General features: G+C 42.0%; 3 protein-coding genes across 18 annotated transcripts in view; 2 read left to right on the forward strand and 1 right to left on the reverse strand.

The window, feature by feature from the left end:
• The window catches only part of ENTPD7 (ectonucleoside triphosphate diphosphohydrolase 7), an 82,226-nt gene extending 67,713 nt beyond the window's left edge, over positions 1-14,513 (forward strand). For 6 of the 7 annotated variants that reach the window (XR_003433871.1, XR_003433873.1, XR_003433872.1 and 3 more), the window contains 3 exons: positions 4,183-4,262; positions 9,493-9,566; positions 10,282-10,584. The gene's annotated coding sequence lies outside the window, so the exon portion shown is untranslated. Of the gene's footprint in view, positions 1-4,182; positions 4,263-9,492; positions 9,567-10,281; positions 10,585-14,486 lie in introns of those variants that run through there. The other variant, XR_003433875.1, reaches the window with a different exon arrangement.
• Positions 88-15,792, reverse strand: COX15 (cytochrome c oxidase assembly factor COX15). 3 transcript variants are annotated; one of them, XR_003433878.1, is made up of 10 exons: positions 15,590-15,792; positions 13,958-14,148; positions 11,801-11,923; positions 11,324-11,510; positions 9,328-9,495; positions 7,205-7,286; positions 5,121-5,275; positions 3,480-3,593; positions 1,753-2,557; positions 90-1,660 (listed from the first exon to the last, which is right to left on the reverse strand). XR_003433878.1 is itself a non-coding variant. In XM_027112278.1 (9 exons), exons 1-9 carry the CDS (start codon positions 15,677-15,679, stop codon positions 1,649-1,651), a joined length of 1,122 nt encoding a protein of 373 aa, XP_026968079.1. In that variant the 5' UTR covers positions 15,680-15,792; the 3' UTR covers positions 88-1,648. The 3 variants fall into 3 exon arrangements, 2 of the variants coding, with proteins under 2 accessions (XP_026968079.1, XP_026968077.1); XM_027112278.1 differs by lacking the exon at positions 1,753-2,557 and having other exon boundaries at positions 88-1,660; XM_027112276.1 differs by having other exon boundaries at positions 90-2,557.
• A 42-nt stretch (positions 15,793-15,834) lies between these two features.
• Positions 15,835-16,157, forward strand: part of CUTC (cutC copper transporter) — a 42,094-nt gene continuing 41,771 nt past the window's right edge. For 7 of the 8 annotated variants that reach the window (XM_027112287.1, XM_027112282.1, XM_027112283.1 and 4 more), the window contains exon 1: positions 15,873-16,042. In XM_027112287.1, the coding sequence (XP_026968088.1) occupies positions 15,982-16,042 (61 nt within the window). In that variant the 5' untranslated portion in view covers positions 15,873-15,981. Of the gene's footprint in view, positions 16,043-16,157 lie in introns of all 8 variants that reach the window. The other variant, XM_027112286.1, reaches the window with a different exon arrangement.

Here is a 16,157-nt window from a genome sequence, read left to right on the forward strand (position 1 = left end):
ATGCAAACAAAAATAATTCCGATAATATCCATTCACCAGGAGCTCATAGATGGGCATAATACAGTTATATCACTCAATGCAACCAGATCTGTTTTTCCAAACTTACTCATCTTTAATAAAAGAAACAATGAAGTAAAACATCTGCAACTTAAACTTATTGAATTCATTCAGTGCTCCTTTTTTGGAGGGAACAGTAGCAGCATTAGCATGTGGTTCTTTGAGTTGGATCAGGCTGCCCTCTGCAGACTCCGTTGTTAACTAAGAACAACCTTAATTTGGGGATCAGGAGATGATGGTATGGCAACCTGCCCCAGTGACTGCAGCTCCCCTTCTTTAGAGAATTCTATCTAGAAGAGGTGATACCCCATTAGCACACTAACGGGATCAACAAAGCAGATTAAATGAGATGATAGGGTGGGGTGGAAATTTGGAGGGAATGGGAATAAACTGGTCAAAACTTTCTAAGGTAACTAGGCTACTAAGGCCTAGGGCAGTGGTTCACAAACTTTGCACATCAGAATCACATGGGGAATTTGCTTATTACTGCTTTCAGAGATTGTGATTTAATTGGTCTTGGCTGAGGCTGGGGATAGGATTCTGAAAGATTCTAACATGAGAGAAGTTGGGAACCAGCTCCAGGGGGCAGGACTCTTTAAGAATCAAACTAATTGTATTTTGCTAAGAACCATTTGAGAATGATACACTGTTGGTCACACTGAAACCCAGAGAATATTGGAGTTGAAAGGGAACTGAGATCATTAGTCCAGCGATTGTACAGGGGCAAATCTTAGGTCATTTATGGCTCCCAGATCTGTTTAGCCTGCATAATGTTCTAAAAGACTTGAGAGCATTCACATAAAAATCTGGATGTTTAGTTTCTTTGAAAAATCAGATCTGACAACTCTGGACCTGCAGAGCAGCAAGAGGCCAGCACTCAGCAGCAGTGTAGTCCCTTATTCAGGTACGTGCTCTCCAGTTTGCCACTCAGCACCAGCCTGACCCTCGTGGGCATTTGATTTGGTCCAATTGACTCCTGCCTTCTACAAAACTAAAAACTAACTTTCTGCAACTTTCACGCACTGCTCCCAGCTCTGCAGCACAAAGGAAGCTCCTTCCTTCTTCTGCATGAAGGGGCTTCAACTTCTCAAGGGCAGGATTCTTGTTTTCTCTCTGAACGTTCTCCTCCAGCTGAATACCCCTAGTTCCTTCAAGTATTCCCTGTGTGACACACGTTCTGGACTCCTCACCATCCTGGTCCCTTTGTCTGGATATATATCCTCCTTAAAAAATGTGGTACCCAGAGTGAAATGCAGCATTTGCATTGAGGTCTTCTGACCATGGCTGTGACACTTCTATTGATAAAATCTGAAACACCACTAATTTTTATCAGTGTCATCCCATGGCTGGTTCATGTCAAGCCTGTGTCCAACTGAAGTCCCTCCCCTAAGTTTTTTTGATATAAAATGATAAGCCAGTTTTCTCTACCCCAAATTTATACACGCTATTTATAATTTAAATGAAGATGCTACATTTATGACCTGTTTAATTTCATCTTCATGGTGCCACTCTGGAACTGTTTTGAGTTGTAATTGTCTTCTATTACATCAGCAATGTTGGGTTGCTCCACTCTCAAATCTTTCTGATGCCTTCATTCAAACTGCTGATTTAAAAAATAAAGTTGAATAAGAGCCCTGTGAAATATCAATAGAGGCCAAAATCACACATTCATTAATCAACAGTTTGTTTAAATACCTGAATAGATGTCCATGTACTATACCATCAAGGCCATATTTTTCTTATCCATGAGGCTGTTGAGAAACCCTTTCAGGAACTGATTTATACTGTATTCCATTCATCTCACCTAGTAATGTAACAGCCCTATCTCAGGAGGATCTAGGTTAGTGCTTTCCCCAGTTTTGAAAATCAGAACACTAGAAGACAGCAGCTATTTCCTGCTGAAGGCTATCTGGCTACTTTAGGGTATGCCAATCTATCCCTTTGAATCTTTACGTGATGGAAGTGAAGTTGAGACCATAAAGAATTTCTACATAGGCAGAATCCAGGACTCAGGAAGTCAAGGAGACAGAGATTATGCATGTAGAACCAACAGCTTGTCAACATTTAAGAATCCTGAGACAGAGGCTGTTAAGAAGCAAATGACAGACAAGTCTTTCTCTACATTAAATCCGATTTTCAACACAAAAAGTAATGGATTTAAAAAGGAACCTTTAGCATAACCATACTTAATGACTTTCTTGATTCAGTGACTGTCCCAAAAACAGGCAAACAATTTAAATAACTTGATCAATTTGGAAACCACTTGGTATACCAAGGTCATCCTCTCAGAAAAGTTCAAGTTCTTGTGTTCTCTGATGATAATCTCTCAGAAGCACAGTTTCAGTCCTAGGAAGCTGATCCTTGAGAATTATTTTGGGACTCTTCGGAGTTCACTCATGAGCCAAAGGGCAGCACTGAGAACAGCCAGGGAGCCTGACTGGTGAGTGGCAGCCAAAGGAGTTGGGACGTACATCAGCAGAGTGCTAATGCCCAAGCCCACCTGTTACAAAGGAAAGAAAGCAGTAAGCCAAGTAGGAACCACATATGCAGAGCTGAAATGACTGGCATGGATAACCAGATACACAAATCCTCCACATTCTCCCATCAGAACATTAAAACATATATTGTTAAATTTCACAAGTAGACTTAAAACAAAGGAAATTCAAACAAATTAGATAAAGCTAAAATTCCTTTTAATTATCCTTCATCTAGCCCAGTTCTCCTCCCCAAAGCTAGCCACTGTTATCAGTTTCTACACACCTATACTTTTGTATACATGTTTATAGAAAAACAACTTGGTGCTTTTAAAAAACTATATTGTTCTGTCACTTGCTTTTCTCCACTTAATGTATGTCTTGAGATCTTATTATTTTAAACTACAGTACAGTATTCCACAGTATGGATATACCATAGATGTTTATTTAGGCTGTTTCCAATTTTTCACTATCACAGTAATTCCACAATGAATTTCCTTGGACAGAGCAGGCATTAATAAGTCAATATGCTTGATGAAAGGATTAAACATTTAACACTTCAAAAGATATTGCCAAACGCCAACTAAAAAGAGCTATACCAACTCATGCTCTCGCTAAGAATATACAAAGGTATCCATTTTCCTATACCCATGCCAACATCTGCTTACCTTTTTTTTTCATTTTTTTCCAATCTGACAGGTACAAAATGGCACACATTGCTTTAATTTGTTCCTCTCTGATCATAGGTGAGGCTAAACAGCTTTTCATATTTATTGGCCATTCATCATTCCTCTTGTGAGAATTGTGTATCAATATCCTTTACTTATTTTCTGGTTGTTAACCTTTTAGTCTACTATAAATATTGAAAATATTTTCTCCTAGTCTGTCACCTTTCTTCCTAAATTTTGTTTTGAGGACACCTTCAGAACAAAAAGAAGTGGTTTATACCTGTGTGTAAGCCAAAGCTAGCAGAGTCACTGCTGCTATCTTGGTCCTTCGAGGAAGGGGAATTCTCCGGGAGAGGAAGTAGAGTGCTGTAATGGCAGCAACTGAAGTGATTCCCTGCAGGGAGGAAAGTGTCTCATCAAGTGCCAGGAAGAAATGTCCCACCCTCCTGGTTTCTGCTCACCTTACAGGTAACTCCACCAGATCCACTGAATAACCACTAAGCACTTTCCCCTCCCAGGCAGAGGACCACCTGATTACTCCTCCTCAGCTTCTTCCACGCTCCTCTTCTGTTTGCCACTTCAATGCCAGCCAGGCATGGCTCCACCTAAAGTTTCTGCACGTACCACTTTATACACACTCAGCAATCTTATCCACCTTCCAATGTGGGTGTCCCCCACGTGTGGCCCTCGGTTTTTAAATTATTCTTTTCATCCTTATCGCTAATTTTATCTCTACTCCAATCCTGTATTTTTAAAACAGGGCTAACACCAGCACACGAGGGTTATTGTTTCCCTGGGCTGTGACTAGAGGAGGTGGTGGTGCTGCCAGCTAGGGCTAAAAATGATCTGAAGTCTCCTTTTCATTTCCACCTCTTCAGAAAGAGTCTGCAGCTGGCAGGAAGGTTTCCATCCCCCTTCCATGATGTCAAGCAGAATGTTTTTCTATCATTTTCTATACCAATTTCATTTCTTTTCCTTTTCAGAGCTGTCCACGATGACAATTTCAACCAGACCTGACTTATTCCAAAATGCTGTGTGGCAGTGGGGACTGAGCCCACACAAGGTAACTTGCCCAAGCCCCAGCATTCCATCTGGATATGAGGCCCCTGGGCCTCTCTCTGGGTGCACTACTATCATCTCACACTCAACGTACCTCAGTCTGATGACATCCTCTGTCTCTAGCTCAACACTCATTCCAATAGTCCCATTTCTGCTGGTGTGTTTTAAACATGCCACAGAAGAAACTCTGGGATCTCCTTTGATCCTTCTTTACCTTTATTCCTGCAGCCAGTCTTCTATTCCCTACAACCTCTCTCAGATTCACCAAGCTTCTCAATCCCAGTCCCACCATTAAGCCCTGAACCCCATCATTCTCACGGCATTACTACAATAGCACTACTGCTTCTCCCGGGTCTCCTTGCTGCTGATCTTTCCCTGCTCCAATTTATCGTGCCCAGGCCACCAAGCTGATCTTATAGCAGGCCCTTAATAAATATTAGCTTAAATAAAATGAGTATTTATGATGCTCTTAGCTTCCTGGGGTCTTGGTTCAGCCCTGACAGCTGTGTGTTCAGCAACCACTGTCTTTGTACTCTCTTCTCTACTCGGCCTCAGTTTTGCTAAAATGACTCTCCTATGCAAGTGCAGGATTGAGGGGAGTTAATCATTTGCCAGATGATAAAAGGCATATTTGAACTTTTAGAAGGTGGCAGTATCCTGAAAGTCAGAATTTGGCTAGAGGGGTGTGGGTAATTAAGACAAAAACGTCACATCAGAAAACTGGTACTAAATTTCTTCTAAAAAGAAAAGGAAATCTGATTCCCACTCTACCGTCTCAGCGTTGCCATCAGTGCTTCAGACACCGCAGAGTCTGTAAGAGGCTCCCTGTCCTTAGTAGCCAGTAACCACCAGCCAGACTTACCAGAATCCGGTGATCAAACTGCACCGTGGTGGGATTCTCGAAAACATTCCGCAGGAGAGGGGAGAAGGTAAAGAGATCCTCTGGGATCCAAGATTCTCCCATCTTGGGGAAGGAGTTGTAAACAAGCCCAGCATCCAGCCCTGCCACAAAAGCCCCTGTATTCCAAGGTAAAAAGTATTTATTAAAATGAAAGAAAGAAGAGATCAAAGATCAAATACTAGTTCTGACATAGAAAATGTTTATTATCCCAGAGTTAGACAAAAGGAATAGTCAGAGAATAGAAAGATCAATAGCACAGGTTCTCAAACAGGGAATATATATCACAATCACCATGGAAACTTAAAAAAAAACAAAAAACCCCTGCATCCTTACCTATTCCCACCCCAAGATTCTGGGATGCCTCCCCTAGAGGGGTGGACTAGAAGCTCTAGAGGAGGCATATTAGTTTAGAAAAGTTCCCTTAGTGATTGTGATGTCCTGCTTACCTCCCCAACTGAGAACTACTCATCTATTCTGGAACTAGTTAATTTACTCCTTCACTTCCTCAAGTCTCCACTCAAATGTCACCTTATCAAAGAGATCTCCCCAGTTATCCTATACTGCATAAGATAGCCCTCCCCCAGCCCACCTCTATCCCCTTATCTTGCTTTATTTTTCTTTGAAGCACCGAACATTATCTGACATGTTATGTTTTGTTGTTTATTATCTGTCTTCCTCAAGTGCTCAAAAAAATCTTATAAACTAAATCCTGGGTAAACACACAAAGAATATATCCATGAATTCAATGGATAACTGATCCATTAGTTATGATCAAAGATTCAGGTTTGTTAAGTCACATTCCTTATTTTTATAAATGGCATTTATAAAGTCAAAATTCATGTTCTTCCACCAAAAAAAGGGGAGGAGGTTTGGGTGGATCACTGGTTTGATGGTTTTATTTAGAGCTGTGCTGTCCAATCAAACTTTCTAAGATGATGGAAATGTTCTATATCTGTCATCCATCCAGTACAGTGGCTGCTAGCCACCCACGTGGCTACTGAGCACTTGAAATGTGGCTAATGTGAATGAGAAACTAAACTTTAAATTTTATTTACTTTTAAGTAACTTAAGTTTAAATAGTCACATGAGGCTACTGATAATTGTATAGGGCAGTTCCGGAGTAAGAGAGCTAGAGGTGTAATTTGAAGAATGATAAAGATCTGTGTTAGTCTCTTTGTCCCAGTAAACTCCCCATCTAAGGCCATCTTTGAGGACAGGCTTTTGTTGGACCCATCTTGGTGTAGTGTAATAATAACAAATAACAATAATGTCGGGACTTCCCTGGTGGCACAGTGGTTAAGAATTCGCCTGCCAATGCAGGGGACACGGGTTCAATCCCTGCTCCAGGAAGGTCCAACATGCTGCGGAGCAACTAAGCCCGTGAGCCACAACTGCTGAAGCCCACGTGCCCTACAGCCTGCACACCGCAACTACTGAAGTCCACGCACTCTAGGGCCCATGTGCTGCAACTACTGAAGCCCGCATACCGATAGCCTATGCTCTGCAACAAGAGAAGCCACTGCAATAAGAAGCCCACGCATCGCAATGAAGAGTAGCCCCTGCTCGCTGCAACTAGAGAAAGCCCACGCACAGCAACAGAGACCCAACGCAGCCAAAAATAATAATAACAATAATGTATATATAATAACAACAGCTAACACTTACATAGCCTTTGCTACATGTGAGGTGCTAAGCACTTCACATATATTACTCAAACTATTATCATCTTCCCCAGTTTATAGATGAGGTCATGAAGCCCAGAGAGGTTACATAGCTTGTCCAAGGTCATGTAGTTCACAAGTGGTAAAGCCAGGATTTGAACCTAGACAGTCTGGACCCAGATAGATACTCAATATTTTTGTTCAACCAACTGGAAAGCAGGATTTGGGGAAGGGAGGAAGGAATAAAAAGAGGATGAAGATGGTGGTATATGACAGAGGCAGGTATGAAAAGGAAATATAAAGATACAGGAGGAAAGCATTAGGCAAGAAATCCCACCTGAATGTGGAATGAAGCTAGGCCATCTTTGATAAGAAGAGTCCTACCTGAGAGAGCCGTAAGGAACACCAGGCCTGCAGTTCCATGAGCAAATCGTCTCAACCTCAGGAGTTGACGCGTTTCAGGCAACTAAATAATAAAAGAAAATCGCACAGATAAACTGAATGCAGGAACTATGAAAGGCAGCAGAGATCTCCAAGGCCAAACCCCAGAGACAATCTGAGGTCAGATCTTCTCTGACCCCTAGACTAGGTTCAGTACTCCCAGCAGATATTCTATTTTATTCTATCTAAATTTTATTAAATTTATACATTTACTATTTGTCTTCCCTGCTATCTTGTAAGTTTTGTGAAGGCAGGAACTGCCATCTGACTTGCTTATTATAGTAATCCTAGCCCAGTAGTTGGCATATAGGTATTCAATATATATCTGTTCAGTAACTGAATGATCTGCATTGTTCACGGGAAAACACTTCACCATGGTTAAAGTGATGTGACTTAAAGTACAGAACTGGATTTTCATGCTGTGTGTAATAATTCATGTTTAGCAAATATAATCAGAATCGAAACTACATAAAATGCCTAGAGTAGATTCTTGCATTTAGTGTTTTGGGTAAAGCCAAAATTTGTTTTTATTTTTACTGTAGCCAACTTGTGATAATAATCAGTGAATCAACAAATATTTAGTAAGAACTTTATACACAGATAACCATAAAGATACAAAGGAATGTCAGAGTGCTGCCCTCCAATGATTTACAATCTAGTATGTGAAGAGTTAGGCATCATTACTAAGATTTTGTAGGACGGTGTATCAGCACTGTCCACTGGAATTTTCTGTGATGATGGAAATGTTCTGTTATCTGTGCTGGCCAATATGTGGCTAATGAGGATCTAAAATAAGGCTAGAGCAACTGAAAATTTTTTTAAAAGTTAATTTTATTTAAAGTTTAAGTAGATAACAAGTTTGTTTATATAAAGTTAATTTTATTTAATTTTAATTAGAATTTAAATAGCCACATGTGGCTAGCAGCTACTGTGCTGGACAGCACAGTTCTATGTGGTTGACTAGCATCTCAAATCCTTTCTGTAATTAGTGCAGAATATAAATAAACAAAAAGAGAAAAACAATAATTAAAAAGTCATTGGTAACCTTTAAGAGTACCATTCGGTAGAGAGTATTTAGGAGAGTATGGGCATGTGTATAAGTGTGGAGGTGAATGTGTGGCTGGGTATATATAGGGGTGGGTGGGGAAGCCAGATGACAAGAACTGGAAAACAAGAATGGGTTGTCAGGATGTATAGCTACAGATGTACTCAATTCATTTTAGAAGTCTGCCTTTGAAAGTAAGAGGAACAGGAACTACTCAGGTGTGGATTACCTACTATACCAATGTTTCAGCCCCACCTGGCTTCCCTGTGGGATGACTGCCAAGTCAACATCTCCTGTCCTTATTGGGATCCAGACCACTGGCTCCAAGTACCTACTGGATGATTCTATTTAAAGGTCCTACTATCATCCTAAACTTCACTCCATGAACAGGTTATCCAGGCCAACCATGACTTTAATACCTAAAATAATACTCATTTTAAAAATACCTAGTGTTTTCCTTTAATCAGCGTACAGAGAAAATACTTTTAAGCAAGATCACTATGGTTTACTATTTTGTTAGATTTGCTGAATGGTAGGGTCCCCACATAAAGAACAAACAACTCAACGTCACTCTTGCACACCACTAAAGGTCTACAAATAGCTCTCGTTCTGGTCTTCCTCACCTCTCCATCCATCATCCCTCTGGGAGTCAGAAGTAAAGTGGTTGGGGTATCTCTTGTTGTTGGTACTCTTTCCTTTTTCTAAAATTCATCTTTTCATCTTTCTTGATAGGCAATGCTGACAAAATATTTGGCACCTATACTAATTCTCCTTTGAATAAGCTGCTCCAGCCCAAAAGAATAATTGCAGTTTTTACTTTGCCGTCCCAAAGCTATCCAGAGTCCCAAAGTTCAGTGTTTCTCTAAACTTTGGTTATATCTAGCTTCTGGTAAAACTGATAGGTGTTACTAAGGGAATGCATGCATTTTGACAAATAACTTCCCATTAGTACCAGAATTTCCATTTCTCTGACCCTGTCAGCATCTGTACAGATGTGGTAAACAATACAGACTGACTTCACCTTGTGCTGAGGTAGCAGCAGCGAGAAAGAGGTCCACAAGCTGGCGCAATAAAGCACAAGGGCCGATCCCAGGTGGGCGGCAAGGCGGTACTGACTGACCCGAGGGATGTCATGGGAATCTGGTTTCTCTGCTAAGCCACTTTTCACCATATACCATCCCAACAGGCCCTGCAACCAAAAAGAGAAGAGGCAAACAAAACAAGGTTGAAGCTGTTTATTCAACTTTACTCTCTGAGAAAGTGAGTACTCCCACCTAACTCCTCCTTTCCATACCCTCCCATATCCCCAGTATCCCAGGAATTGAGACCTACCCAATTTCCACATACAGCACCAAAAATACTACACCACTGTTTAGAATAACATTTTATTGAAGTAGAAGCCAAATATAGAAAAGTACACAAAAGTGTATTTGGGCAAAAGCTTACAAATACTTGGCATAATTTAACATTATGTAAACCAGTGAAATATGAAAGTAAAAAGACAGCTGATTTTACAAAAACTAGATGCTTTGGAGAAACCTGACAAAGATAACTGCTTAAAAACAATTACTGTCATGTTAGGTGGAAAAAGACAATTCTAAAGTTTGGGGGGAAGTCATAAAAATCTATAAGGCTTTTCAGGCAAATTGGTTTGAAAGTGTCTAAATTTCTACTCCTCTTTTAAAAAAATGGTAATGAAAGTACATGTTTAAGTTGAAAAGTTTAAGGTATGTATTATTATTCTATGATTCCCTGTTTTAACTGACTTTTTCAAGTAACCAAACAACTGTCAGTTCTAGTCATATCAGATAAGGTACCCTTTCACCCTGACTCTCCCCAGCCAATAATCATGTTAAAGAGATGGGAGGATCCCACCTTTTCTAAATATATACTCCTCAGGAAGTCTTTTTGGGTATTTCTTTCCCCCTTCAAGACTACCCTAGATGTTCTAATTATTGTGATTTCATCTGCACAGGACACTGGAAGATGAGGGAGTATACAGTGTGATTTGCCAGCCCTCACTTTCCTCCCCTTGCCATCTTCAAATTTTTGCCTCCCTGGAAGTCTATCTTAAGTAGGTTTTATTTTTCTTTTTAATTCTGAAACAAACTTTCACTTTGTTTCACCAATCCTCCCTAGTTTCTATTAGATTTTTATTAATGTCTAACTCTTTATTATCTTTTTCTATCGCCTTTATTTTGTCTCTTACATCTCCCTCCTTAATTCCTTTTCATTGGTTCGTATTCTTACCACTTTGAGTTAAATCAACCAATTAGCTTCCTCCTGATCAAATTTTGGTATTTCTTTGATGCTCTGAGACTCTCCCTTAGGGCCTGTATACCTTGACCCAAATACTCACATGTGTCTTCTCTAACACTCCCTTCCTTGGCTCTCAGGCTTCCCTAACCCCTTAACTGTGGGAGTCATTCAAAGCTCTTTTCCTTAAGAAAAGAGAGAAGTTCAACTTATATAATTTTAATCACCATTTATACTTTCAGCTCTCAGCTACATCTGTATTCTAAGATTCTTTATCCCACAGAATGTTTCTCTCTTCTGGAATTTCCCTATTTGCTTCTATAGCCATTCTAGTATAGGGATCCCACTTCCCCATAGAGCAGGCAAGTTAGAAAAAGGGAGGATACAAGAACCCAGGAAGAAAGCCATAATGGAAAAGGAACTCTAATTCTTGTGACATAAAAACATATTTACTGAGTGCTTACTGATTCCAGGCACTACTCTAAGCACTTTCATGCATGATCTCACTTAATATTCACAGAACCTAAGTGGTAGGTTCTATTATTGTCCCCATTTACAGGTAAGGAAAGCACAGCCTACAGAGGTTAGACAACATGCCCTACTAAGTGACAGAGCTGGGCCTTGAAACCAGGCCTGTGACACTAAAATCCATGCTCTTACCCACTCTGTTACACTGTTTCAAAGATTACTTCATTAAAAACAATGCCACCTTGGAGGCTCCTGAGAACATCTCTGGTTTCCCAAACTTGAGTAAATCTCACCTGGAAGCAAACTAAACCACAGAGGGCAAGAACACGTCCTTTCAGGCCATGCGTGAGCCAGCCCTTTCTCCAAAAGTAGGCAGCAGGCAGGATGTATGCGAGGCCTACAAGGCGACCCCACATTCGGTGTGAGTACTCCATGTACCAGATGAACTTGAATTCTGCCAGCGTCATATCATGATTCAAGCTGGGTGAAAAGGGACGTCAAAAATAAGAAAGAGAAAAAAGTTCATCTAATTTTTATTTCCTGACAGAATGCAGGAACATTCTCGGTTTTAAAGCTTGACTGGTCTGCCCTCTTCCTCATCGGCCACCCCAGAATCACTGTGGAATTGGAGGTTTAGCGTAGGGAGCTCGCTAAACATAACTGAGCCAAATATCGAAAAATCGGGGAACCTAAACATTCTGAAATGTTTAAATAAGCAAAAGATTGCGTGGGCCCACTGGGAAGTTTACCCGATTTTCTATAATACTTACATTTTAAATTCTGGAAACTGCTGATATTTTTGGAATTCTGCTTCCCATTCTTCCTGGCTTGTAGGTGGCTTTATCCCCTTTATTAAATGCCAGTCTACCATTGAGAGGCCAGACTCTGTCAACCTTAAGATAGGAAAGAAATCTGAGTGTATTAAACTTGAGTGTGTATATGTGTGTGCACCACACTGGATTATTCATAAATGGTTTACAGCAGCAAGTGGATCTGAACTTGACCCCTATAAAGGTAAACACATCGTTTCATCGTTTCCTCTTTTGACAACTTGCTCTCTTCTTACTGCTTAGAATTTTGTCAGAAGCAGCTATCAGGTACAAATTTCTTTACTCCTTGTACTATTTCATTAAACTCTCCTTACTTCTTTCACTAGCATTCCTTAACAGATAAAACCAACCCTTAGACGAAAGAAATGTGTCCTAAATGCATAACCAATATTATTTTATTTTTTTAATTAATTAATTAATTTTTTGGCTGCACTGGGTCTTCGTTGCTGCACGCGGGCTTTCTCTAGTTGCAGTGAGCGGGGGCTACTCTTGGTTGCAGTGCGCGGGCTTCCATTGCAGAGGCTTCTCTTGTTGCGGAGCACGGGCTCTAGGCGTGCGAGCTTAGTAGTTGTGGCATGCGGGCTCAGTAGTCGTGGCTTGCGGGCTCTAGAGTGCAGGCTCAGTAGTTGTGGCGCACGGGCTTAGCTGCTCCACGGCATGTGGGATCTTCCCGGACCAGGGCTCGAACCTGTGCCCCCTGCATTGGCAGGCAGATTCTTAACCACTGCACCACCAGGGAAGCCCCAACCAATACCATTTACACAGGGAGAAGAGACTGCTACAGATATAAATCGGTTTAGGTTATTGAGTGAATTTAAAGACAATACAACTCAAATTTGTTGCAGTTTCCCATAACAGCCTATATAACACATAGGTATTTTGAAATAAGGGCACAGGGAATGTGGAGAGAATTTGAGGAACACATACTTTATTAACACTATAAAGTATTTTCACCAAAAGGGGTCAGGATTCCAAAAGTAAAAAAGCTGATTTCTGGTCTGAGGCAGGAAATGTACACGACAAACCTGGAACATCTTAACAGAAAGCAAGGAATCAAAGGTTACTAGGGTCCTGTCAAAAAGACTCTGGAGCCAGTCTGAAGAGGTTCCCACTGACTAAAGATGGGACAATTTGGGCAAATCTCAGTACAACAGATTGAAACATATCAAATATATTTAAAACTAGGAGCTCCTAATACTTAAAAACTCACTTTACTGGTCACCTTTGGAGAGTGCTTAGGAACCAATTTCTTATTTTGAAAATTGGTAAATAAAAGGAAAGGAATCAAGTGTTTATCTTGCCTTTCCGAATACATTGTACCTTAGGATAACCAAATTGCTGATGAAAGTTTCTCTTTATAGTTGAGCTAATAAAATACCTATTACAATTTTGCAACTCTAGTGAAATAATGTATTTAGGCAATGATCATCAATGGCTGTTGACATCTCTAATAGACACCAGATATTTATGAATGTTCTAATAACCTATGAAGTATTTTGCCCCCTGCCCCCCAACCTGAATCTGATCAAGCAACACGTGGTTTACAGGAAATACAGGGGACAATGGAACATGTTAAACAACATAAGTATGCAATCAGCAAAATCTAGACTGTGAGAAAATCCAAAAGGACAAATGACTTGGGTTTCTTCTACAACAAAAAAACTGCAAAGCGGGTGGGAGAGGTGGAGGGAGTAGAATCCAAATCTATAAAATCTCTTTATAGATTTAAAGAGACCTAACAGGCATGCATAGGAACCAACTGAGAGGTATGGAACTTATCTGCACTTAATTCAAACAAACTGTACAAAAATTTTTGTGACAAATTTGAACTCTGATTGTAGGGGGAAATATACACAAACAATGCACAGCTAACAGGTAAGACCTGAACCAGTCTTTATGAAGGGCTTCTACTAGTAAAACCCTAAACTGTTGTAGGGCTGGGCAAGCCATCAGACCTGTTCCCTCTGTAGGCCTCAGTTTCTGCATACGTAAAATGAGGGAGCTAGATGAAATGATTTCTAAGGTCCCTTCCCCCTCCATCATCCTGCACTTTAATGATGACTCAAATAGCTGACTCACTATGAACAAACTACTCACCTAGTTACTCCACCAAGAATAACTGCTCCAGCCACTGTTCCACTGCAGACCAGGAGCCATCGGCCCACCACCCGCTCAGCAGCTTTTGAAGGTTGGGACACTGTACCCCTTCCAGGTTGCAAAGCTACTTCAGAGATGGTGCTGTATTGCCCTGGCCTCAAGGGGCGCCTGATCCCACAGCTGCAACCACACTAAGGATCAAGACAGACAAATTACAACTGGAGAAAGAGGGAAAGGCTTCACTCCACTGCTACTCACACTCAATCTCTGTCTGGTGTGGAGTACCCTGAATGGCCCCATTTCCACTGCTACTGCCCTGCTAAATCATCATCTCTTATCTGGACTACATCCACTCCCAACTGCCTCCAATCCATCCCCACACCACCTGAACCTTCTGGTCTCTGCATATTTCCCCCAGACTTAACTCTACACCTAAATATGGATTATTTTATTTCTCCTATGGGTCTTTTTTTTTTTTTTTTTTTTGCTGTACACGGGCCTCTCACTGTTGTGGCCTCTCCCGTTGCAGAGCACAGGCTCCGGACGCACAGGCTCAGCGGCCATGGCTCATGGGCCCAGCCGCTCCACGGCATGTGGGACCTTCCCGGACCAGGGCACGAACCCGTCTCTCCTGCATCGGCAGGCGGACTCCCAACCATGGAGCCACCAAGGAAGCCCTCTCCTATGGGTCTTTAAATATGATTTTTCTCTGACCGGGGCACTACTGGTCCCCTGACTGATAATACCTCCTGCAGATCTCAGCTTAGATGTCACCTCCTCTAGGAAGTATTCCCAGACTCCCCCACATCTGCAACAGGTCACTCTCCCAGCACACTATACCTCTCCATCACACACTGTAATGTACCACTCAGTACACAGAGGTTTGTCTCCATCTCCCACTAAGCTATGAGCTATGGGACAGCAATGTCTAGTCAGTCTGGCTCTTTCCCTCTTGCACACTTCATTTCAAACACAGTCCCCTTACATAACAAGACCTTAATAAAGATTTGACAAATCAGTTACAAATGAATGAACTGTGACTTCCTCTAAGGCAGGAAACTTTTGGTATTTTATCTTTTCTTTCACAGTTCCTAACGCATATTAATCACGCAATAATTATTAGTTCAGCAAATAAACGCCCTCTCCTGACTCTATCCCTAAAAGTCCAAACACCCATGTTTTCCCTATCCTGCTTCTAATTAACTAAGTAACTTTAGACAAGTTAAGCCTCAATTTACTTTTCTCTGTAGAATGGGGTTATAGTCCCTAACCTGACTATCCGGGAGCTTTGAGCAAAAATCAAATATATGGGTAAAAATCACTGAGCTTTTACTATGTGCTAAGCCTCTATGTATATTAAATTATTTAATGCAACAACCCTTATGAAGTAGGTGCTATTATCCCCATTTTGCAGATGAATAAATTGAGGCACAGAAAGGTTACCCAACTTGGCTAATAGCCCACAGCTACTAAGTGGTAAGTCCAGATCCGAACTCAGGGGCCCTAGACATAAGTAAATGCGTCGTGAACTCCAAGGAGCTACGGAAACGTGACATGTGAGAATTATTCTCTCTGTACTGGCCCTTTCACCCCATGCCAGCTTCCGCGACTCAGTCCGCTGCTGTGCGGTACCTGTGTTCTAGGCGCCGCCCCAGGAATCAAGAGCCGGAGACACGGGCTCCCCATCACTGCCTTCAAGGGCGGAAAGAGTAATCGCTGCATACTATGAGCAGTGCACAACTGCCACCTCCTCACTCCTGCACTCCCTGGTCTCCTTTCTCCGCCACCGACTGGAGAAGCACTACCGGGTCACGCAGAACGAGCCCCTCCTTTTCAGAAGGCCGGGGCGAGCAGTGACTGCGCCTGCGCTAGCTCCTGGGCTTTCGCGGGGGCTGCTGGGGCGTGGAAGTCGGGGACGCGCTGGGGTGTGCGCAGCCGTGAGGACGCGCCTGTCTGCTTGCGCGCGCTGGAACCCGGACTCTTGAGTGGAAACCGAAGACGCACGTGGGAGGAACGCGTGGAGCATGAAGAGGCAGGCAGCCTCGTCCGGGCGGAAGCGAGCGCGGATACCGTCCGGGAAGGCGGGTGCGGAAGGGGGCGGGGAGGGGGCGGTCGGCCGACTTCGCTCCCGGGTGAGGGCTGGGCCCGGCGGCGGTTCTGGCCAGTGGATTAATCGCGATTTCCCTGGAAGTACTTTCCT

This window comes from Aethalodelphis obliquidens, unplaced genomic scaffold (assembly GCF_003676395.1).
Source record: "Aethalodelphis obliquidens isolate GAN/ISIS:26980383/991018 unplaced genomic scaffold, ASM367639v1 scaffold11, whole genome shotgun sequence".
Taxonomy (NCBI): domain Eukaryota; kingdom Metazoa; phylum Chordata; class Mammalia; order Artiodactyla; family Delphinidae; genus Aethalodelphis; species Aethalodelphis obliquidens.